This window comes from Corvus brachyrhynchos, unplaced genomic scaffold, assembly GCF_000691975.1.
Source record: "Corvus brachyrhynchos isolate BGI_N302 unplaced genomic scaffold, ASM69197v1 scaffold17, whole genome shotgun sequence".
Classification (NCBI taxonomy): Eukaryota; Metazoa; Chordata; class Aves; order Passeriformes; family Corvidae; genus Corvus; species Corvus brachyrhynchos.
Genome location: NW_008240046.1, coordinates 7,778,976 through 7,803,371, shown reverse-complemented (window position 1 = coordinate 7,803,371; position 24,396 = coordinate 7,778,976). Strand labels below are relative to the sequence as shown.

General features: G+C 39.2%; 2 protein-coding genes across 9 annotated transcripts in view; one reads left to right on the top strand and one right to left on the bottom strand.

The window, feature by feature from the left end:
• The window catches only part of CLOCK (clock circadian regulator), a 55,371-nt gene extending 41,584 nt beyond the window's left edge, over nucleotides 1-13,787 (top strand). For 7 of the 8 annotated variants that reach the window (XM_008641426.2, XM_017744340.1, XM_017744338.1 and 4 more), the window contains 8 exons: nucleotides 752-893; nucleotides 1,273-1,373; nucleotides 2,266-2,355; nucleotides 4,399-4,557; nucleotides 5,883-6,089; nucleotides 8,433-8,641; nucleotides 8,927-9,188; nucleotides 11,187-13,787. In XM_008641426.2, the coding sequence (XP_008639648.1) occupies nucleotides 752-893; nucleotides 1,273-1,373; nucleotides 2,266-2,355; nucleotides 4,399-4,557; nucleotides 5,883-6,089; nucleotides 8,433-8,641; nucleotides 8,927-9,188; nucleotides 11,187-11,363 (1,347 nt within the window). In that variant the 3' untranslated portion in view covers nucleotides 11,364-13,787. The remainder of the gene's footprint in view (nucleotides 1-751; nucleotides 894-1,272; nucleotides 1,374-2,265; nucleotides 2,356-4,398; nucleotides 4,558-5,882; nucleotides 6,090-8,432; nucleotides 8,642-8,926; nucleotides 9,189-11,186) is intronic. The other variant, XM_008641427.2, reaches the window with a different exon arrangement.
• Nucleotides 13,788-20,662: 6,875 nt separating this feature from the next.
• Nucleotides 20,663-24,396, bottom strand: part of TMEM165 (transmembrane protein 165) — a 9,206-nt gene continuing 5,472 nt past the window's right edge. Inside the window, exons 5-6 of the mRNA XM_008641534.2 lie at nucleotides 22,874-22,979; nucleotides 20,663-21,609 (exon numbers count right to left, since the gene is read on the bottom strand). Coding sequence (XP_008639756.1) covers nucleotides 21,533-21,609; nucleotides 22,874-22,979 — 183 coding nt within the window. The 3' untranslated portion in view covers nucleotides 20,663-21,532. The remainder of the gene's footprint in view (nucleotides 21,610-22,873; nucleotides 22,980-24,396) is intronic.

Here is a 24,396-nt window from a genome sequence, read left to right as displayed (position 1 = left end):
AAGAGTGTTGAACTGTACTCTGCCTAAAATGTCCTTCTCTTTTCAGGAATAAATGTCCATGTAGTTATACTATAACACAGTAGCACCCATAAGTTTTTATTAAGATCTGATTTCTGCAGCATTAGATTCCTAAATAAACGTTCCCCTTACTGGAAGTACCCATAATCTGAAAAACCAAGATCAACGCAGAAAGTTGACTTGAGGGAATTCACAATAGGAAAATAGGCACTGTTTAATTCAATGACTCTGTCCCACTTCTTAGAAGTATACAAAATTATTTTTGAATGAATGCCCTTGGAAGCTCAATGCATGTTATAAGCTTGTGGATATGATCTGTCATGTTTTAGTCTGACAGTTCAGAAATGTTTTCCTTTGGCAGTTTCACAAGTTTCATCTGTTGGTGCTCCTTCTAGTGGAACAAACTTATCCTTTCCAAAAGAATAAGCAGTTCACTCATTACACTGTTATTCAGAGTGAATTGAGGGGCTAGAGAAGGAGGTCAGCTCAGTAGTCAGTTTGTGGCCTGAGTCTGCATGCGTTTTGGTTTCTAGGCTTATATAGCTTTGGTTTCCAAGGATAAAAGCCTCAAATGGAAACAGAGCTTACAGCCATCAAACAGGCCAGTACTTCTGCACGGTCACCTGTGTAAGGCAGTTGATTAGAAACAGCAAGGTCTGAGATATTTTCTAGCAGAAATGTACATTGTGTGCTGAATTAAAGAAATAATTGTTATTTATGTGTGTCTCTTCAGAGTCAGGACTCTGGGTCTGACAATCACATAAACACAGTGAGTCTCAAAGAAGCACTGGAAAGGTTTGATACTAGCCCTACACCTTCTGCTTCTTCCAGGAGTTCGAGAAAATCTTCACATACTGCAGTATCGGATCATTCGTGTAAGCACCAACTGTTGAAAATAGAATTGCCTTCTATTGAAAGTGAAAGCTTTCTCTACTTAATTAAATGTGTAACTGGCAGTTAATAATCATTTTATGAGAGGTGTGCAAGTGAAAACATCCTTTTTGATGGTTCAGAGATCTGCAGACTACTCTGAAAAAGACTTACTTCTAAGAGTACAATATCAGACACTGGAACACCCCATTTCAATCCATCAGGTTGCACTACTGGTGGATAGTCGGGGGGGGAAAAAAAAAAGAGTCCAAGCCTTAAGAGTTTTTTTATTCATTAAAAGCTTCCTGTGATTTGATTATTGCATTACAGAATTGAGATAACTATTAACATGTTTCTTTCTGTTCTAACTCTCAACATTGTCAGCAACACCAACTAAAATGACAGTGGACACTAGCACTCCTCCAAGGCAAAGCTTATCTGGTCATGAAAAGACTGCGCAAAGAAGATCATCTCTGAGCAGTCAGGTAACTTCAGAGAAAAATGTACTTAAACAGTGTCGTTCACCTTTAAAAGCTATTATTAAATCCATATAAGCTTTGTTTTATTTCTTCTAAAAACACAGTTTAAACTGTAAGAGTTTTGCATGGAATATGTCTCTTAGAATTGCCTCATCAATATGCAACTTCGGTACACTAGATTTTAAAGGAATATAATAATTAAGCATATATGTATTTAGGTTTTGTCATTAGTATTTGCAAGAATGTGAATGAATCTCTGCTTTCACTCACATGGAGCTTCTTTCTGTGATTCTGGATTTTTTAATACACACACACACACGCACATATATATGTAAAATTGCCAGTGTAATGCTGTGTGTGTGTCCCTATAGAGAATTCATACAAATTGATGACTAAGAATATTAGTGAATACCTCTGTATCCTTTCTGAAATCTTGATAGTATGAGAAAGTGTCATGCTTCATGTACTTGGTGCTCATTTTCCCATTGAACTAATACATTCACTTCAAAAACAGAATGCTTATTAAAAGATGTATTTCTAAAAATTGTTAGTTTAAGAATAAATCAAAGGTGTCAACTTCCAAACTCGTTGAAAAAGTCTTTCCCTTAATACAATTAAGACTTCTAAAATATTTATAGTTGTAATTTCTGTTTTATACCTACTGCTTATATATATATTTTTAGCAGCCGGGAAATAATGCGTATATTATGTAGATAATCAGTTGCTTTTGTTTTCTTAATTCTCTAATAATTAAGGCTAGATATTTCAAGAAACAATTTACTAGTTTCTATCATATTTTCATATGATACTGTTTTGTATTTGACACTTTAAAGAAATACTTCAGGTCAAGTATGAAGTTCATTCTCTTATGATTATGGAACAATTTTTTTAATCCTAGTCTTTAAGCTCACAGTCTCTTGGACAACCAGTAACACAGCCAGCAATATCTCAGCCTGCAACTCTACAGCTCCAGTCTGGAATGACTCAGGTATGGATTAACTCGATTTATTATTATTTTTTAAACAGTCTTGTTCTCCTAGAGAACAGCGTTCCCCTGGAGTAATGGGCTGCCTGTGGCTTGGGTGCAGGTACTGTTCACTGAGTGAAAAACAGTTTGGGTTGCCAGGCCTAGAGAGTGGTGGTGAATGGAGTTACGTCCAGCCGGCAGCCGGTCACCAGTGGGGTTCCACAGGGCTCAGTACTGGGGCCAGTCCTGTTTAACATATTTACTGATGATCTGGACAAAGGGATTGAGGTCACCATCAGTGAGTCTGCAGAGGTAAATGTAAATCAGATGTACCGAATTGGTAGATGACACCAAGTTGGGTGAGAGTGTTGATCTGCTGGAGGGTAGGAAGGCTCTGCAGAGGCATCTGGACAGGCTGGATCAATGGGCCGAGGCCGATTGTATGAGGTTCAGCAAGGCCAAGTGCCGTGTTCAGCAAGGCTAGGTGCTGGGTCCAGCACTTGGGTCACAACAACCCCCTGCAGTGCTGCAGGCTGGGGGCAGAGTGGCTGGAAAGCTGCCCAGCAGAAAAGCACCTGGGGGTGCTGGTCAATAGCAGCTGAACATGAGCCAGCTGTGCCCAGGTGGCCAAGAAGGCCAATGGCATCCTGGCCTGTATCAGCAATAGTGTGGCCAGCAGGACCAGAGCAGTGATCATGGCCCTATGCTTGGCACTGGTGAGGCCACATCTCAAGTGCTGTGTTGACTTTTAAGCCCTTCACTGCAAGAAAGACATTGAGGTGCTGGAGTGAGTCCAGAGAAGGGCAATGGAGTTGGTGAAGGGGCTGGAACATGAATCAGACAAGGAGTGGCTGAGGGAGCTGGGGTTGTTCAGCCTGGAGAAAAGAAGGCTGAGGGGAGACCTCATTACTTCCTCTCTACAACTTCCTGGAAGGAGGTTGTAGTAAGGCAACTGTTGGTCTCTTAGGCAACAAGGGACAGGGTAAGAGGAAATGGTCTTGAGTTGCACCAGGGAAGGTTTATATTGTATATTAGGAAAAATTTGTTTACTGAAAGAGTGGCCAGTCATTGGAACAGGCTGCAAGTCATGGGCACTGGCTGCCCAGGGAATTGGTGGAGTCACCATCCCTGATGGTATTAAAAAGCCATGTAGATGTGGCACTTAGAGACGTGGTTTAGTGTTGGACTTGGAAGTGGTGGGTTAGTGATTATCCTTGGTGATGTTAAAGTCTTTTCCATCTTAAACAATTCTCTGCTTCTATATTCTGAATATAATGTTAATTTCTCTTTCAGAAATTGAGTCCTTTGTTGCCAAATTCATCTTTAAAATTATTCTCTTGAAATGAGCAAATTCCCTAATCTGACACTTTTACTTCATGTTTTTCTTCCTGTTATTTGTGGGGATATAATTTTCAGCCATGCGCATTAGCAACATAGACATAAACATAGTTAAAGCTAAAATATTTTAGGGCATGAATTTAAAAATCCATCAACTCTGCTGGTAACTTTCAGGCATATGCTTATAACACAAGGGTGCTTGGTCTGTGAAATGCTTCTAATAAGAACAGGATACAGGTATCGAAAGGTTATACTGACTTGGGGCCTGTAGCAGATGTCTGAGGAGGAATAGAAGTGGCAAATAGTTTCTCTGTGGGCTCAGCCATCAGCATTTTGTGATTGAGGGTATTCCCAAGTTATTTTTATATTTTAGCTCTGGGTGAATTTTTTTTTTTTTGAACTGGCACAGTTCTAATTTTTAACATGAGAGAGCTTTAACATCCACAGCACCATGTAAATTACTAGGGCTACATATATATGTGTGTGTGATTTGGACACACAGTCAGTTTCTCATGCTATGGATATTTTTAGTTCACAAATTCTGATGCATCAATTAAATGTTAATTCTGTGACGTTTTCATACTAATGAATTGGTCCTCAGATTATGGTTTATTAGTAGTGTAAAGAGCAGTGCTTGATTTCTTTGCTGCTGTGGAGGACTGTATTTACCTCTTGGAAATAAAATGTCATTTTTGCTCAGCTTTTAATTTATTCATTGCACTACAGCCTGTGTTTCAGTTTTCAGCTCAGTTAGGAGCTATGCAGCATCTGAAGGACCAGCTAGAGCAGAGAACACGCATGATAGAGGCAAATATTCATCGGCAGCAGGAAGAGTTGCGTAAGATTCAAGAGCAGCTTCAAATTGTTCATGGTCAAGGACTCCAGGTGAGTTCGTGTATCACAGGTTTCATCTGTAGAGAATTTAGGCATCTGAAATGTGTCTTGGGCACCTAATTGCACAGCATGATCCTCCATATTCTCTGTCAGCTGCCATCTGGGCCTAATATGTCTAAAATCCATAGTATGTGAAGCTGCTGTTCCAGAGGTACCTGATGTTTTGCTTCTGAATGTATCTGGAAATCCCCCAGTGTTAAGCAGGTCAAGCTTAGCTTATGACTTAACCTAAATAAATGTAGAACGATGGAGTGGTTGTTAATTCTTGCAAAGTTTTTCAGCCATTAGAATATTAATCCAAAATCTTCAAGATGAGCATCTCTTTCTTAGCTCTGAGGGTGTCAAATCCATGCTTTTGTTTCTTAAACTGTCCTATCATGCTGAGTGGCTCTACTGTGCATTGTAAACTTGAAGGAGTTGAGCCAGAAAGACAAGAAGTCTAGAGGATGCATTACTCAGTCTAGCAGCTGACTACCTGATTTCTGATTTTTTTTTAACCAGTATATATTTTTCTATTTCTGTCATTGTCTTATCAGCTATATTTGGAAGAAAATAATTACCCTATTGGATTTTTCTAGTTAAAAGACCCAAACAAAAAAAAGTGATCACCTCAAACTAGGATACATTTTAAGGAAATAATTTAATATTTTCAGTCTGGATTGTGACTAAAGAGTAGAAAAAATACTTCATGGAAGTATTGAGTATGTTGCTTAAATTCTGTTGAAAGAGTAGGAGTTTCTGGCATGTGCCATTTTCAGTGTTGTGTGATGTCTAGTGTAAACATGCCAGCAGTAGACTGCGTTATCCATGTCTCACAGGGAGAGATTCACAGCTCTCTTCCCTTGCAGTGAGGAGGGACCTTGTTCAGGAATGTGAAAACTAGAGAGAATACTTCAGTGGTGCACATTCTGCCTTGTTATAGGCTCGGGCCTAACTTTTTGTAAAGAACCAAATATTTTTGTGCTGAATTCTGTTTATTACAACAATTGGAAAGTTCAGTATAATCATTATGATTTCCTGATTGTCAAGGAAGATTATGTTTTTGGGGCTATGCCTAGATCTACTGATTCAGAGATTTCCTTCATCTGATTTAGTGTTACTGCTGAAGGGCCTACAAATAGAAGTGTGATCTCAAATATGTTTTGTCTTTAGATAGTTGTGGACTACATTACTAGTTAGTCTCTAAATGGTACTTTTTCTGAAGGAATAAATACTGAATGTTAATGTTTAGAACTGTAGAAAATGAGGATTCTGATTCTTACCAGTTAGTGTCAAGTCTCTGAATACTGACCCTATAACTTGTGGAATTTTTTAAGATGTTCTTGCAGCAGTCAGCTTCTGGACTCAACTTTGGTTCTGTGCAGCTTCCTTCTGGAAATTCTTCAACTGTTCAGCAGCTTACACCAATAAACATGCAAGGCCAAGTTGTTCAGACTAATCAGACTCAAAGTGGGATGAACACAGGCCATATAAGTACTCCACACATGATACAGCAGCAGCCTTTGCAGAGTACTGCAACACAGGTAAAATTCTATTACTGATTTTGCTGGATAGAATATATGCTCAAAACCACAGCTGAAACACAACAGCTTCCCTGACATTCCCCTGTTATGAATGAATGTTTGAGATTGTTGAAAAAAATTATCGGCAAGGGTATCAGCAAAAGCCGAATTTAATATTAAGTGACAGCACGACAAAGTTCCTTGGCAAGATTCACTCTACTACTTACAGGGCAGTTAAGGCACAAGGAAAAAACAAGCAGCAACAAAACCAAATAGAATCCAGGCAATCAAAATGGAAATGAACAGAGAACTATCTAGGGGAGTATATGTGTGTGTGTGTTTTGGTGCATGTGACAAAAGGACAGTGAGGGCAAAGATAAAAAAGGAACATGGCCTAAAAGCTTAACAGCACTCAAACTTAACAGTACTTCACTTAACTTAAACCTAGTAATTTAACAAAGGAGCAACATGTAACTCACACCTAACTTAACTTATACCTTAATTTATAACTTAACTGTAGTAATTTAACAGAGGAACAACACTCAACAGCATTTTACCTAACTTATAACTTCAGAGTTATAATTAGCAACTTACTGAAAGAGCAACACTTGGCAAGACTTAGGTTATAACTTATGCTGAACTTAACAGCTTAGCAAAAGAACAACACTTAGAGGCGTTTAAGTAAGCTTATGTCATAAGTCACAGGCTTATTTACAGGCCTAACTTACTTGGATATCTAAGAAAGCAGCATTTCTCTCAGATTTGCTATAGCATATGTGCATGTGCATGCACACAGACATAGAGTCAGTACAAGCAAGGTACCTGTGAAAAATTCAGAGGTCAGTGACATACTCACTTTGATGCCTTTGCATCTCCCAATGGGCGAAGGGTTGGACCTTGAGTCAGGGCATCAGCCCAGGACTTGTAGTCCTTGTTCGGCGATTCTCCAAGTATAGCAGACCTGAGGGTTTGCTGGCTCTGAGAGGCGTCCCCCTCAGAGGGACATTGCTGGTTGCAGGCGCGCTGCGGCCCAGGAGGGCTCCAGGGGTCTCATTCTGGACTGCTGTTTATAGGGTCACAAGAGAGTGGACTTTAGTCATAGCAATGTTTCATCCTGACCACAGTTTGGGTCGACACTCTCTTTGAAAGTGTGAGAACAGGAAAGTTATGCCATTCAGGCAAGAACAACAGTGTCCAAGACTGTTCATAAGGAAGAGGATGCTTGTTGGGCAGCACAAGTTCCTGGAAGCAAACCGTGCTGCTGATAAGCTCGGGAGGAGCTAAGCTCAGGTTCTTCAAGGCCGAGGCCTAACAAGCATTTCTCAGATCACAGTGTGGCCTGGAAAGGAGAAGGGGGGAATGCACCACGACATCCCCTCCCAAATTTCTTTTGAACAATGTCTGTTGAGTCATTAATTTCTTTATGTTTGAAGCTTTACAATTGAAGTGCATTTAGGTTCTTGATAATGCAATTTCAGATCTTGTTTTCATTAAGACTTAGGTATGTAAATAATTATTAACAAGTAACTTTTTTGAAAGACCAGTCTCAAGAAAACTTTTAGCTTGCCTTTTTTTGAATGTGTGATTTTTTTTTTTGACAGAACATACACTTTCCATCAGATGCAATAGGTATAGGACATCTATACTGTAATAGCCTTTTTCTTCCATGAGTTTATTTAGTTTCTTTCAATTCTGTGTATACTTCTAAAGTTGCAGTATCTTGTAGTGAATTCTACAGCTTTACTTCCTATGAAATGTGATTATGTTGGCTTTTTTCAGTATGTCATCCACCTCATATACGGGGAAATATATTGAGCAGCTCTCCACTTTTCATCTTCTGACTCATGATTTTCAAGTCTTCTGTCAGAGGTATCCCCATAGAAGCTGGTTCTTCATGCCAAACACTTCTAATGGGTTTGACCATTATGTGTATGGAGACTCCTTACACTTCTGATCTCTGTGGTCACCCTCCTCTTGTACCCTTTTCCACATTCCATACTTTCCTTTTGAGATTTATGAAGACACAGACTAGTGGTGCGTGTTACCATCTCAGCAGTAGGCTAGTTCCAAACTTTCAAGTAAGAAATTTGTGACATTATTTGCACATTTTAGTCTAAGTTGGGCACAGAGACACTAAAGGCATAAAAAGAATTTTGAACAAACAGTTTGCAAGTAGCTGAAAAATTCAGGGAAAAAAATAATCTGAACAGGAGAAGATGTTAACGTAGAAATACCTGTGTACTTTAAGAATTCATTTGAATGGAAGAAAACCACTGGTAGTTTTGAAGTGTGGGCAGTGACAGTGAGGAGGACAGCTGTAGTATGTGACTATTTTCAACTTACTATCTCAAAATTTCTTTTCAGCATAATCAACAAAATGTACTTAGTGGACACAATCAACAGTCTTCTCTTGCCAGTCAGTCACAGAACACAGTCTCGGCACCTTTGTACAACACTATGGTGATTTCTCAGCCAACAGCAGGAAATGTGGTGCAGGTTCCCTCTAGCTTACCACAGAACAACAACCAGAATGCTGCTGCAGTAACCACTTTTACACAGGACAGACAAATCAGGTAAATCTTCAAGATGACTTTCTATAATGGTATGCTTATGCAGCAGCACCATATACAAAAGTAACTAAAGTAGCATTAAAAAGGTTGTGTGATTGTGTTTCAGCTGTATGGATACAACTCCCGAAACTAAACTTTGCCCAAAGTAACATATTTGCAGGCTTATCAAAAGCCATGTTGTTGTAGCAAAGTATGACTTTGAGAAATCTGCCTTTCTCAAGTGTATGTGATGCTTCATGGATTTTTTTTTTTCCTGAAGGGACTCCAAATGTCTTTTTCTATTGACAGATTTTCTCAAGGTCAGCAGCTTGTAACAAAACTTGTCACGGCCCCGGTAGCATGTGGAGCGGTAATGGTACCAAGTACTATGTTTATGGGACAGGTGGTGACAGCCTACCCCACTTTTGCTGCCCAACAGCAGCAGACACAGACTTTGTCAATAACGCAGCAGCAGCAGCAGCAAAGTCAGCAGGACCATCAGCAGCAGCTCACCACAGTTCAACAACCAGCTCAGTCGCAGCTGACCCAGCAGCCCCAGCAGTTCCTACAGGTAATGAATGTAGAGTTGTCTACAAATTTTTCCAAGTCCTGGCACTTTCAGCATGTTTAGGTTATCCAGGGTTGCTTTACTTGAAAACAAAGCACTTAAAATAGTAACCTGTGAATAAGCCTGATGCATGAGGTAAGTTTATTCTGTAGCTGTTCTCTAAAGTCCTATTACTTAAAGGAGAGGTGGTCTTTCCTGCAGTTTCACTCCATGCATTGTCCTATCTTACATCTTTTTCCCTTTGAATTGCTCTTAATTGACTATGGGATGAAAAAACAGGTATTTCCTTTAAAACAGTTTACATTTTCTTTGCATTGACATATTAATGCAATAAGGCATGAGAGATGATACGGTCTGGAAAGCAGCACACAGCCCAAAGCAAGACATGTCCCAATAACGTGAGGGGTGAAATTCTGTCTAGGCTACAGGGGAGGCTGAGCAGCAAGTAACTTTGTAAGGAGAGAGTAGGGAAGAACCTTGTTGTAGTGGAGAAGGAAGAGAGATTGGGTCAAAAGAGAAGGAAAAAAAACCCCAAGAAGTTTAGAAATGGGAACTCTCAAAAAGAAATAGAAGGTAGAAGGAATTGATGGGAAAATCTGTTGGCATTTGTTGATTAATTACTGGCACATGGGTCACCCAGCAGCTGGAGTTGGTGAAGGAGGTGTAGTGGCTGGAACACTAGAGAAGCAGTGCCTCCAAGAAAACATGGGTTCAAAAAATCTTAATTTGGCCTCTGATGTTGCCTTCTTCAAAAAAAGGTAAAGTCTTTTAAAGTGCAAATGTAGTTTGTGCACATTCTTAACATTGTTTTGACTACTCTGGGAAAGTCAATTTATTTTGTCTTTTTTATTCTTTAAGAGTATACATAATTAAAAACTCTTGCTTTGCAAGTGTTCCGTACTGTGTATGCCATTTCCACTAAATCTGGGATCCTCTGCAGAGGTGGAGTGTATAAAAATGCAGTAAGTATTTGGAGGCTTAACCTACATTTATAGGCACAGGGAATAGATGCAGTTCTGATTAGGGCTGAGTAAAATTTTCTTTCACTAGCATTTCAGCACTCATTTATGTAGTGGGAGACTTCAACTGAATCAAACCAGAGTGCAGATTTGAATGTGTTCTCTGACAAGTCAGATAAATACTGTAACAACAGTGCTGTTTAGCAGGTTGGTAGTGTCTCTATCTCTGTTTCTAAATTTAAAAGTTTATACAAGTTTGACTTAATCCTGATGAAACAGATATGTGAAATATGAAGATCCCAAGAGGTCTGTAGGTACTCTAGAATTTCTTTCTAGGCAAAAGTCTAGTGTTTTTAATACAAACTGTTAAAGTGCTAGACTTCGAAGTGAAGAAAATACTCTTTAAAAAGGACAAAAGTGCCTTTTCTTCTGTTCACTGGGGCATCTTACAGTCTGATTCTGTAGGTGGAGCAGGTTGATGTACTTTACTTTCTGCTGCAGAACATTTCAGAATTGAGACGTCCTAGTGCATTTGTACCCATCCTTCATTGCTTTTCCTCAGTAATCTTTTTTTTGTTGTTGTTGTTCTATGAAGAATAATATTAAAACTATGTACCATTTCCAGTAGTAATAAATCTCCTTCAAAGGGAATATTTGGGTCTGCAAATGCAGCATTTTCTTTGACTATGCATTTTGTCTATGGGGAATAAATGTGATCTGTGCCAACCATGCATTTCCTCAAATAGATTCCTTATGCCCCGCTATGTGCTATGCTTTTGTGGTTTGAAATGAAGACAAATTTCTGTGTGTTCCTACCTATCACCACAGAAATTAGAAAGACCAATTACAGCTGCTTTATTAATTGGTCAGATGCACTGCTTAAATGTATTAGTATGAACAAATCTTTGCATTGTTTGCTCAGCTTAACTGGCAAAATCTGAAGTTTATTTTGATTGAATCCTTTTGAAAAGTTAAAAAGCAGCTAGGCCTGTGTTTCTTAGTGCAGCAGGAAAAATAATTTTTTTCTATTTTTGTGTTTTAGACATCCAGGTTACTTCATGGAAATCAGTCGGCTCAGCTTATTCTCTCTGCTGCTTTCCCACTACAACAAAGCACTTTCACTCAGTCCCACCACCAGCAGCATCAGTCTCAGCAGCAGCAGCTGTCACGACACAGAACTGACAAGATGACTGATCCTTCCAAAGTTCAGCCACAGTAGTGTGGGTGCTGCCTCTTCTTGAAGCAGACTGCCAAGAGGGGCTGCCCCACAAACAGTTGCACTGAAGCTACAGAGGTAACAGTATGAAGGCTTTCTAACACCATGGTGTTGAGATCTACTTCTAACTTCTGGAATCTGCTAAGAAAAGCCACAAGATGATGATGGGGACATGGCCAACTTCAAGAGTTGCCCCAGTTTCTGTGTTCTAAAGGATTTGCTGCCATGTTGTAATTTGTCCAGGTGAAATCTCCAAATGTGACTGAAATGAGAGTGATGCTGAAAATATTGGTATTTTTATCAATCCTGTACATTTTTAAAGCATTAAAATGGACATGAAGCAATTGTTTTGAATTAGCAGGAAAAAATGCCAGAAATATAGTCCAAAAACCATCTAATTTTTTTTCAGATGATTACAGGACAGTAAATATTTTGAAAATGTTGTGTGAAATCCAGTTCTCTGTTGTACAGATGCTGTAAAATATTGTGTATATGTCTGCATAAAAGGAGAAAGAGCAAAATATTTTATATGATGCATGAAAGTGTAATCTGTTATTTGTAGGTTTGAATATGTTTCCCTAAATTCTCACGCCATACTCAGACTAATGTTTTCCTCTGTTCTACCCTTTTGTTTACAACATGATGCATCATTATTTTCACCCTTAATGTGGGCACAAGTCTCTTGTTTGTGCTTTGTCCGTGATGTCAGGGTTTGTTCGGTGAGGTATAGTGTGTTGGTTAGTTGACTGCTTGAAGTTAAATTATTGATGAAGCTGTTTGAACTGGTGATCATGCATCAGGGTTCAGGACATTCAGATTCATGAATATCATCCATCATTTCATAATGAATTCATCATTTTATTTGAAAAATAGGAATTTGCACTGCTTTCTTGCGGATGGTTTGGAATTTTATTCCCCAAAGCTATCTTTTGATATAGTTCATAGTTGGAAATATTTATGTAAAAGGTTTAAAAAAAAATGACAGTAATTTTCAAGAATGTTTCAGTTATAGGAGTAATTTGCACAAAAATATATTTACATTTAATAACCTTTTGGGCACTTTTTAACCACTTTCTCTGTGGTGAGAATTGTAACTTGTTAAACCATGTTGGAATCTTTTTATTCTCCTTCAAAAATTAGTCAGAACTAATTCAGGGTCATTTTAACAACAACAACAAAACCCATAGTGCCTTGATTTTAATTCAGGTGATAATGTTGAACATCTTGAATTACAATGTCTTGAATCTGTAACCATTTTCAATTTTGAAGTCTTAGCACATTGTCAACCAAACTTGTGTATCTACTTCATAGGTATTTCTGTATTGTGTTAATTTTAACAGTGGTCTGAGTTGAGACCATGAATATTTTTGACTGGTACTCCCCCTCAGACAGTAGCCAGAAATAGAGGATTCTCAAAAAATCTAAGATCTTTAAGGTAATACTCTTAAAAAAAAAAAAAAAGCAAACCTTAAAAGACAGGACTCTTTTTGCGGAAGGAAGAATAATAAGCTGATTTTTTTTTCTTAAATCATTTTCGGAAGCATTTAAAGTGTGTTTTGGGCGAGATCATGATTGTGTTTAACACTACCAGGTATTGATTTAAGAGATATCACTGAACTAAGACTTCAGAAGGCAACTTCACTTTATAAAGAAAATAAAAAGTTCCAACAGATATGTGCTATTTAAGTAAATGTTGGTAGGCTTTTATGGTACTAGTTTGTGGAAACCAGAACTTCGGAGGAAAATAAATAAATGCTGATAGATCTGATAATTAATTAAGAACAAAAAACAGTAAAAGCAGTTAAAACTAGTGCTAGGGAGAGAAAGCTGGATTAATCTTGAATAGTGAGGAGGAGTTGAATGAATGTAACCAAATGGTGATGGTCTATTTTGTACTATGGAACAGTTTGATTGTATTACTGGATGAACCAAACCCGCAAGAGGTAATACCAGTTTAGCCAAGCCTTTGATGCCGTTGGTTACGTCTTGGGGCAAGCCTTTGCCTCTGCACGTGTCCCAGCATAAGACCTTTGTTATTCCCCAGTCATAATGCAAATGTTTGGCACCAAAAAGCCAAGCAGTGAACAAGGAAGGAGAGTGTGAGAAACACAGTACCAAAGAGAATCAGATTGCTCTCTGCTCCAAGAAGCCTATTGCAACCTGGAGCAAGGAACAGATGCCAATACCAAACATAGCAAGGAACACTTTCCCTTCTTTAAAGGGATTTCTGGCATTCTTCAGACTGGGATAATTGTCAGAGACCTGTTTCTGTAAAGTTCTATATAAAGAAATCCTGCCTCCCTCTGCTATCCCTACCACTCCATTCCACCTGTTTCTATATGAAGCTGCGTTGACTAGAGGTCTGTGCTATCACTTCTTTTCCTAATGGAAAATAGGTTAGATACAAATTTATTTAACCAATTACAATGAAAATATAGCACTAAAAACGAAAACTGGGAGAGCTTTAATAGTGCTGTTAGAACTACTGAATAGTGGTAAAATAGGTGTATTAAGCTATTGTACTGAGAATTACAGAAATTAGAGATGCCAGACAGTTAATGATGCAGCTTTTTATATAAAGCTTCATTTCAACTTCTCTTCCCATTCCCCCCTTCCCAAATACTCTGGGTGTGCTGCTATAGGTCTGTCAGTAAAAAGGCTAAACTAGGAGAGAGAAATTAGATGATGGGATAGCGTGGCTGCTGAAAGGGAACTATAGAAATGTATGCTTTGATCAAGAAGCTTTTTGTAGCCTCAGAGAGAGGTCATTCAATTACAGAACTACCAGCTAGCAGAGAAAGGATAGAAGATGGAGAAATTCTAAGAAACTTTACAAAAGCAAGTGTGTAGAACTTGGTCCAGATTGTGTGCAAGTATGCAGATGCTTTGTTCACAAGCAGTGACTAAAAAAATATATGTTTAACAGGTCTGCAGCTTCCCCTGTTGCTGAATCAACTGTCCTTGAGTTTTAGTGAGAAGAGGATCAGGCCATTGCCTCTTTCTTAAGCAGCCTTTTGCTTCTGCCCAGCTCATTTACTACAGACTTATTTGCAACATCCTGATAAACAGCACGACAATGAATGCTGTGATGCTGCAGGTTCTGGAGCAGAAATGTTACAGAAGGACTCTGACAGAAGGGAAGGAGTCTGTTAAGGGGAGGATTGTATTTGTAAAGAAAGGGGCTGGTGATACATAATGGAGTGAAAAGGGCAGCATTTGCACAGAGTTTAGGAGACAGACATTGTCTGCAGTGGGTGAGGCTTTGAAGAAAAGTGTCTGGGATAACTTCAGAGAGAAAAAAGAATATAGCTATTTTTATATTATATTTAATATATATTATATTTGTATATAAATATGAAAGGATTCTAGTAGGAACTCTCCATATGCCTTCCACTTCATCTAGAAGGTTTACCTTCTGCACTACGGTTCCAGTGTGTCACCACCTTCTGTGGGCATCTTGCCTACTGCCAAACACCAAAATTAGTAACCCAGTATCCTTACAAGAAATAGGTTTCATTTCAGCTTTATGTAAAAATGAATAAAATAAAGATATATCAGGCAGTTTTTCACAGGAAGAAATTCTCTTAAGACTTAAATAGCACTTTCTCTTTTTTTTGTTGTTGTTTTGTTTTTTTTGAGTAATAACAAGCACTTTACTGAAAAGACTATTTGAAAAACAGTTTATTTCTTTAGTCAGTGAAACTGTTAAAAAGTGGGGGCATCAAGGAATAACACATAAAACTGTCAAGAGAGACATTTCTGGAAAATGTTTCTTTATGGTGATCCTTTGAGGCTCAAAGTGCAGGATTAAAAAGGCTTCTAAAACCAGTTGCCTTTGTGTTTTATATGGCATGGGGAAGGGATTAGTGATGATAGCTTCCTTGGAAGGAGGCTTTTTAAGTTGCACAGTTGCCTATGAGAGAGAATCATCTGGAGGCTCATTTGCCTGCTCAGTAATTCTAAGTGTCCCTTAGGATTATAAATTGTGTGAGAATGGTCTGAAGGTTTAAAGATGTGGCCTTTTTCAAATGTTAGAAGTCGATTCAAGAATCATTTATATTTTCAGAGATTTAACCCAGGTATTGTTATGAGTGTTTTAAATGTCACGGCATCAGGAGATGTCAAACATGTCAGATTCATAAGCTTCTCTATTTGAAATAATTATTAAAATTAGATGTACAGTCAGAGGGCTGGAAAATGGTTATTTTAATTAAAAGGGAAAAGAGACTAGTTTTAATAATTAACCTTTTATTTTTTTACTTATCCCTGGTGGAAAAAATTGAAAAGAATGAAATGAATTTGGATTAAAAAAGACATATTTAAACAAATCATAGTAGATGAGACAACTGTGAGAGAACATTTGAAATTGACTTGGTTGTCCATGAGACTGGATAGTTGCTTTTTCACGATCATGATTTTTAACACTACATTCCTTGTCTTTTTCTTTTTTAAACAGGTGATTTTAAGCTCTGTGATACTTCATGCTATGCCACCTGCATGAATTTTGCCAGCATGATATGCTATATTCAAAGATATAAATAAAAAGGAAGGGGGGGGGGAACAAAACACTGTGTCTGAAAAAAATACTTTATGGCCTAATACAGAGACCCCAGCTATGACTGAGAGATGCTGCATTAATAGACAATCAATCAATGGGTAATTATTTATGAAACATTTTTGGGAATGGTCTTAAAGGTGTAACTGCTTTGAAAGCAGTTGGCGAGTTGTCTTTTTCTAACAAGAAAGGTAAAAAATATTTATTTTCAAATATATCAGATTGAAATTTGAGTTTTTAAGCAGTGTTGATTTCACAGTGTCTTGGGTTTCAGTTTTGTTTTGTATTTTTTTAACTGGCATTAGATTTATATACGTAAAAGAAAACAAACAGAAAAACCCTAGTGCCGTTCATATTGACGTCAGGAAATGTAGATACAGTTCCCTGGTGTTCATGTGACCATTACTAACTGTCAATTTTTTAACTGAATAAATGTAACTCATTTAAAATTTTGCTTTCTCTAGCTTCTAAGGTTATAGAAATTTTTTTTCTGAGTTGCTTGATGTCAGTTTTATCCAAGTTTCACAGTGAAGCGCTCTTACCCTTCCCACGACTGTACCAAAGGCACTCTCTCTCCCCCACCCACAGAACTGACTTGTGAGAAGTTGCTTGATGTCACTTTTATCTTCTCTCCCCTACCCAGACAAATGACTTGTGAGATTTCAGTAAAAATGCATACTGTATTTTTTCCTTGTCTTCTCTCTGTATCTCTTTATAAACTGATGCCCCACTCTAAAGGCTAGAGACCTCTGATTTGTGTGTTTACATTACTGCCTTGGAATTTACACACACAGCACTGGATTGAGTGTGCACAACTTAAAACTGCTTTCACACCTTCCTGTCTACAGTCCCTGTTCTTGCCAAAGGATGGAGCAGCACTGCAGCGTGTTTGGATGGGCATAGCCCTTCCCTCACTTTCTGTCACAGGCAAAACTCCCCTCTCTTTAAATTGGTGCCACTCCCTTCCCTGGCTATTTCTTCTGCTGGTGAAATGTCAAAAATTACTATTTTTAAAGTAGAGGTGGTCTGAAATGTTGGCTATGGCACTGAGCAAGGAAGCAGAGACTTGCATTTAGCAGCAAGCACAACTTGTTGAGAGCTGTGTGATAATATGTAACCTGTCAGGGTGGTCTGACCCTTTTTTCACTGATCAAAGTGCAAACATTAATAATTCCAAATTAATTAAATGTTCAAGGAAAGGAGGGTGGGAAGAAAATTCTGTAATTGAAACTGAATTCCTGGAGAAAATGATAAATACACTTAGCCATTTTTACAGTCTGCAGTACTTTTTTTTTCTGGAATACCACACTGGATGCCCAGAGGAAGATATTGAGCATTTGCCTTTGAGAATTAAATAATAGTTGTGCAAGTTGTATATTACTTCTATATGGCATGAGGCCCCCGTGCCCCAGAGTGAAAGTCAGCTGTAAAAATGCTGTAGCTGTAATTAAGAACTGTCACCACCCATCAGTGATAAGACTGAGAGCACGTAGCAAGCACAACTGTCAGTTTTCTTAAAACTGAACTTTGGAAATAGGAGTGTATTTTTCCATAAATTTATCAGGAGAAAGAGTGGTAATTAGAACTGCTGCCACACCTGAAGCAATGCTATTCAATGGCATTTTGCTGTCATGCAATCTTGAAAACAAAAGCCATGCTCATATGAGAATGAAGCTGTTAAGTACTTGTAAAGATTAGCAATCCAAAGGTTAGTTGCACTTCTTACTCTCAGGCATTAGTGATATTAATTCCAGATCATTTCAGCTGTTTGAGGGTAACATATAATAGCAAGAGCCTTCCTAGAATTCTTTGTAGCACACAGTCTCTGTCACTGTCAGACCCTTTGGCACAGACATTCTCACTTGGGAAGTAAATTGAAGTAATCCCAAAGATACCACAGCTATAGTACATGCCCACGTCAATGGGAAATGCTACGGGAACGTACATCTACATTAGCAGGAGCCTGGAGCTGTAACGTACCACGGTCATCTCTGGAAAAATGCCATGTCAGTACAGCAAGTGCCATTACATCATTATTTCCATGGCTCTGGAAATTAAGGATAACTCTGATTATATTAGGATGAAAGAGTCTGATCCTCTTGATTCAGTATCTTTTTTTTTTCTAATATACAGTATCTGGGACAAACATGGAGGTACACTGAACTACCAATCTCTTTCTGGAAACATGTTTTAAAACCGCTCACATGAATCCAGTGGCAGCGTTCCAGAGCTAGCCTGAGCTGGAGGGGCAGCTGAGGTGAGGGAGAGCCTGTATGGCAGCAGGCTGCCTCTTACAGTGCTCAGGGAACACAGCCCCTCTCTCACTTCTGGTTTTCTGACTTGGTGTCTGACTCATAGATCTCAAAACAACAAGCCCAGGCACCAGCCCAGCACTCAGACACCTTCCGGCATTACCCTAGGAAGAGCAGGCTTGCTCGTGACCTGGTACTGTACTTCAGTTCAACAGGTTTCCTTTGAAAAACTTTGTCCTGGCAGGATGGAAGACTAGATGTTTACCTTAGTCCTTGCTAATTGCACTTTGCCATATACAGAGTAATGAGACAGGCTTTACCTAAGGATTGGGAATAGGCACTTTTGAAAATAACAATCACAAGTTTTTCTCATTGTAAACATTTCCATTGATGTGAGAATTTTCCATTCCAGTAGAACTGACCATCATTTCCATTTTAGTTCTATTGCCTGGAAATGAGCAGTTGCTGGCAGTGTGCATTTGGAAACCTCTGCTGCGTGCAATGTGCAGTCAGAGATGTAAATTCCTGCTTTAGATGCTGCTTTCGAGGTTCCTTTGGTAGCAGCTGAAATCAGCTGCATCTCACCCCAGCAGGGAGAGCTGCAGGATGGACGGGAAGCCTGTGGTGGACAGCTGCCCGTTTCCCATGTTGCAGATGCAACGGTTTGCAGAGCCTTCCCCCTTCAGCACTTGAGCTCTCACTCACTGCATTTCACATTCTCCAGCTACAAAAGAACAAGAAAGTGCTCAGGATTGTGGCAATCAAAACTTCAGCTCGTTACCTTATATAAAAATGCCCATACACACTATATATTGCCTATATCCTAAATATCCAGCTATTTTTGAGACAGTACAGCAGCACACCCCTCTCCACTGGCAATATGCTAGGATGACAAGAAGGCTGATGAAAACTGCTAAAATCCCAGACCCTGACCCAGCCAACAGGTGAGAGCTGGCCAGGGTGCAAGTCCTTAGAGACACTGTGGAGCAACAAGGCCAAGTCTGTGCGGGAAACTGCACAGTAAGACACAGCACTACTAAGAATATGTCACTGGAGCCCTCCATCACCTTCAACAGTCCTTCCTTGCATCCCAACTCAATTCTTTAAACCGTGAAAAATTCCAACAGGCACTGACAATGTTCAATCACTGTAACTAGCAGCAACTACTAAAGCACCTTTCAAAGAATTTCATGAGCTATCTGATTTCATGCAAAACTTCCAAAACGTCAGTTTGTGCAAAAAAAAAAAAAAAAAAAAAAAAACAAAAAGCTACCCAAACAGCACTACTCAAACTAACCTGCCTAGCTGGTCTTTGAGAGCACCCAAATACATTGCTTTGACTAGGCCAAACCAGTACCTGGCATCTGTGTAAGTCTGTAATAGTAAAATATAGATGTGGAAGTTGCAGAGATTTGTTCTGCAACTTCACACTCCCCTCTACAAACAACCTCTTAAAGAGCTTCATTCTCCTGTTGATCCTACAATCCTATCTTTTCATACCAAAAATAGCATTAAGCAGCACACACAAACTTCGGGAAGCTTCTACAATTAGAGCATGGCCAACTGGGTTGGCTTTTTGGATTTTGAGTAAAAAATTTCCATGTCTTTTCCCAATTACATTTCTATTCCTAAAAAGAAAAATCAGGTGGCACCACAGTTACGCTACCTGGGACAGATCTGTGTGAACGTACAGCGGCACTGCTTCTGATTAACACAACAAGCAGGTGTCCCACAGTTAGAAGTTTAGGCTTTTCCCTGCAGATGCCTGTTCCTGCCCTGTTTTAACATGACCTCTGCTACAAATGCACTCCCTACAGGAGTTGAAACTCATCATGGGCAGCGTGGGTCCTCAGAGTGTGGGAAAGAAGGTTTTGGCTACAAAGTTTGATTCAAAAGAGAACAAAAACAACAACAAAAAACCCCCTTAAAACAATAAAAAAAAAAATCTCACCAGCAAACCAATGCAGTTCCTTTGGGCCAAGATGTGAACATGCAGACCTGGAGCCTGAAATGGCAGCCTGTTTTCATACCACTGTGCATGCCTGGCATTGCACTGCTATGGTCTTAAGAGTTTCAGAAATGTGGCATTAAGGGGTTTTCTGGGAAGAGACACCTAAAAGAAGGATTAGGGGCTGCTCTGTTTGTGATATACAAATGGAATGGTCAAATTTGTAATGCTCCATATTACTTCAGCTTCAAAAAAAGGCAGATTCATTATATTAGAAACCATGTCTTCTATCTTCCAAGACTGCTACAAGGTAGCTCTTAGTGGGTTATACAGGCTCAGAATCCAAATCACCATTGGAGAGCAGAGATAAGCATGTATTTCTGCAACCCATGTACCTTCAGCACTCAACATTTTCAAGGTCTTTATAACACTGCCATTTATCAGTAACCAAAATAAATTTGGCAAACTTTCCTCACCTTAAGTACATTATCACTAGGTAAATCTTTGTGGCAGGAATTCTGGCAGCCATCAGAAACAATACTGAAAGTAATACAAATGGAGACACTATGTTTTATTAATACTCTTCCAGATTACATTTCTATTCCTAAAAAGAAAAATCAGGAACACATCTAAACCTAAGAATTCTGTTACTGCGCAATCCTGGGAATGGAATATGGTTAAGTTGGACTACTTCATTACTTTCTATATACCTCAATATTTAAAAATCAAAAAAAAGAAAAAAAAGTCAAATAATACTAGCTCCAGCCAGATTGCATATTGAACACAGTAGGTTGTTAATCACCCCACATCAATTTCCTGATAAAAATCCCTGATTAAGAAGTTTTCCCTCTAAATTAAGTTTGTAACATTCTCTGTTGGTTGGCTCAGCCACTGGATGGCATAGGAACTGCTCCCAGCTTTCTTGTTGGTTAGATTATCCAGCCTCAGGTGCACCATGGAACCACCATCTTTGGAGGTGGGAGCCAGCAGTTTTCTCCTTAACACCTGCTGTTGAGCAACATGGAACAAGACACAGTCTGCTTTAAGACGCCTGAAGAATCAGCTCTTGAAGAAACAGGAAAGGTGGTTGTGTGTAATGGAAGAAGAAAAGAGGAATTCTCAATACTTCAGAGAGTAGATCCTTGAACTCAGCTGAGCTGGGTCCAGCAAGTGAGAAAACCACTCAAATCCCACTGTGGGAGCAGGCACCACAGCACAAACAAACCAGACAATCAGCAGATCTCCACTGCAGAAGCTGTCCATAAATGCATCAGTCCCATGAATCATCCGCTATAAAAAGTTCAGTGTGTCATCTTCAGCACTTGTTTAACTGGAATTCTGTACATTATATACAAAAATGCACAAGGAAAACTGCTTGATGCTTCCAATCCTTGTTCTTTTACAGCAATGAAAAATTTTAAAAACCAGAGTCTGGACTTATAAATAGTGCAGAAAATGCAAATGCTAAGAAGACAATGCCTCCTATGATTGTCACTGAAAAGGAAACACAAACCAAGATGAAATTAGATATCAAAAAGTAATTATCTTCCATGACACATTACAGACTTTATTTTTTTAAATGTCTGATTCCCAAATAACCTTACTTAAAAATCTGTGCTACAAGCAGTGGATGTTGTTTCCAGCTCAGTATGGGGATGCCCATATGCCAACCCACTGTCTAACTGCATCTCCAAGAATATATTCTGGCCCACAGAAGGAAGCTTTGTTTTACTCATTACTTGAGCCAGTATAAAACTAGGTTAACAAGTGCTGCTGAGTATTTGGCTGTAGGGCAGAAAATAGGATAGAATACTCTCATGCCATAGCAAGCCATCAATTGGGACTGACATAATTAGCATTTTTTGCACATTTTAGGCAACTGTATTGAAAGAAAAAGTATCAAAAACATTAACTGCTTGCAATGGCCACAATCTGCTAGAGACTGGGACAGAATTCTGGGAAAGCACCACTGTATATGTTCTCTGACTCTTTAAACAAACTAACATGCTAGAAGGATCTTTGGTTTAATCTAAGGCTATTCCTGTGGCTCAAGATCCACACTGTGCTTGGCACATATGAAATCATTGTTAGATTAGCATTTTGTCACCACCTTCCTCGGAAAACAAACACAACAGCATGCCTGTTTCACTTTAAGCAACGCAGTTGGGTTTTTTTACCACCTCTGCAACTACAGAATAAATATTCTGAATTAACATATATAGGAAACAGCTTCACAGGATTATTCTTGGGAGCAAGAAATCTCCCACATCATAGGACTGACAGTGGAAGCAAGCTGCAACCCAAGCTAAGCAAAAACAAACAACCCAATGCAACCTTACTGGTCCTGCCTGTTGCAGATAGCAGGTATGATAAAAAAAAAAAACATTTATGCCACACAGAGTAGCTTTTAAGGCTTTTATATGGCTGGTATAAGTCACTAGTATGCAGTTCTCTTGCTCACCTGATGGCCTAGACTCAGAATTGCAACAGAATTTCTATTATCCACTGTCAAACAATAAATACTGACCATTCAAAATAGTGTATTTCCTTCCTTTGGTCTCCTAAAAGGAGTAGCTAATAGTGAAGCAAAACAAGGTGGGATGTAAGACAGGCTCAAAAAAAGTCCCCAAAAAATCCAAACCACCAGTTTACGGGTTTTCCAAAAGTTTTGAGAAACACCATTCCCAAGCATGCAGCCCTTTACACCACAAACATTACCAGCATTACATTTTTTTGGTTGGAGTGAGCTTTCACTTACCAGTCCTAACAGAAATTTTTTGTGCTATCATTCTCCCTCCAATAACTGCTAAACCAGTGCATAGGCAATGTCCCACTGTTCCTCCTACTGCCACACCATAGGGATCCTGAGGGGGAAAAAAAAGCACAAAGGGATAAATCAGCACTGTTAAAAACCCATTAGTCCTACAACAATCTCGGAGCAGCGCTTTGATTCCCTGGTTGCAGACTGCCAAGCATGGAGGATACATCTGGTGATTCCTCTGCTTTGCCATTCAGCACTGTCTTAAAGACTAGTAATAGTGAACATCAGCTGGTGAGACAGACTTAAATCCAGCCTAAGATAGGAGCATATAGCATGTTTCAGCCAAGCAACATCTTTAAGTTGTTAAATATAGATCCAGAAATCGCTCCGTTGTAGTTAAAACAGTAAGCAACCTCTAGAGGGAAGGTGGCAGCTGTTGAAAAACACAATATGCATCAGCTGGAAGAACACCAACCTATCTATAAAGAAAGAGAAAAATAAGTCCTTGAACTGCAAATAAGTCCATATATGCAAATGAAAGCTTTCAGCAGCTACAACATTCCAAGTTCTTTGCCCTGTTTCACCCACTTGTGCTCTACACTCTACCCCCCTCCGTCATCCAAAGAGGGAAGCATGAAAGTCCAGAGGATAAGAAACTATTTTATAATTTACTGTCAACAACAGCTTTTCACATCACTGAATAACCAGCAGCTCCTCAGTGTGTGAACAACTGTACTACATAAAGAGGTTTCTCAGATCTCCTTAGAAATGACATGGTTAAGGACAGCATATGTCCTCTGCTCATCTCTATGTCACATTTTTAGCTCCAAGAGGAAAAAAAAAAGCTGCTGCCATCACCTGAGGAATGCATGAAATCTCAAAGAGACGAACAGCAAAACTGTCTAAGAAATTCTATCATTTGAAGACAACACTCACTGGCCCAAAAGAACCAAAACCACAAGCCAGTGAGAAAAGGTGGTGACCACCAAGCACTTGGCAGGTTGGAAAGCACCAAGAAGTGCAGGAGAAGCAGGGCTGGGCCAGCAGAAGAAACAGGGCCCCAGGATTGGGACCCAGAGTCTCTGGATATCCCTGCAGCCAGCAATTACCTATACAGCCCTCACTGGCAGAAGGTGGATCTCATCCCCCCATTCCATCATAATTATTCACTGATTTTGAAAGCCAGTATCAAGATACCTTAAATTAAGTTTTTGTAGCATTTGTTTGGTAGCACTCTTATGAACATTTCATATTCTACAGGTATGACAGCCCACAGGCTTTAACTGCAATGCTCAGCACTTCACAAACCAGACCAAAGAGTATGACAGACACTTCCTAATGGGACACTTAGGAAATGCAAACCAGAAGCCAACAATCCCCCATGAAAAGATGGGCTTAAGCAACCTGCCCAGCAAATTGGGCAGAGGCTGTAGGGCTTCCGTTTTTTCCAAGATGGCATGTAACTGCCTGAACAATGAGATCATCCTCTCCTGCTATTAGCTCTAAACATCTTCCCTACA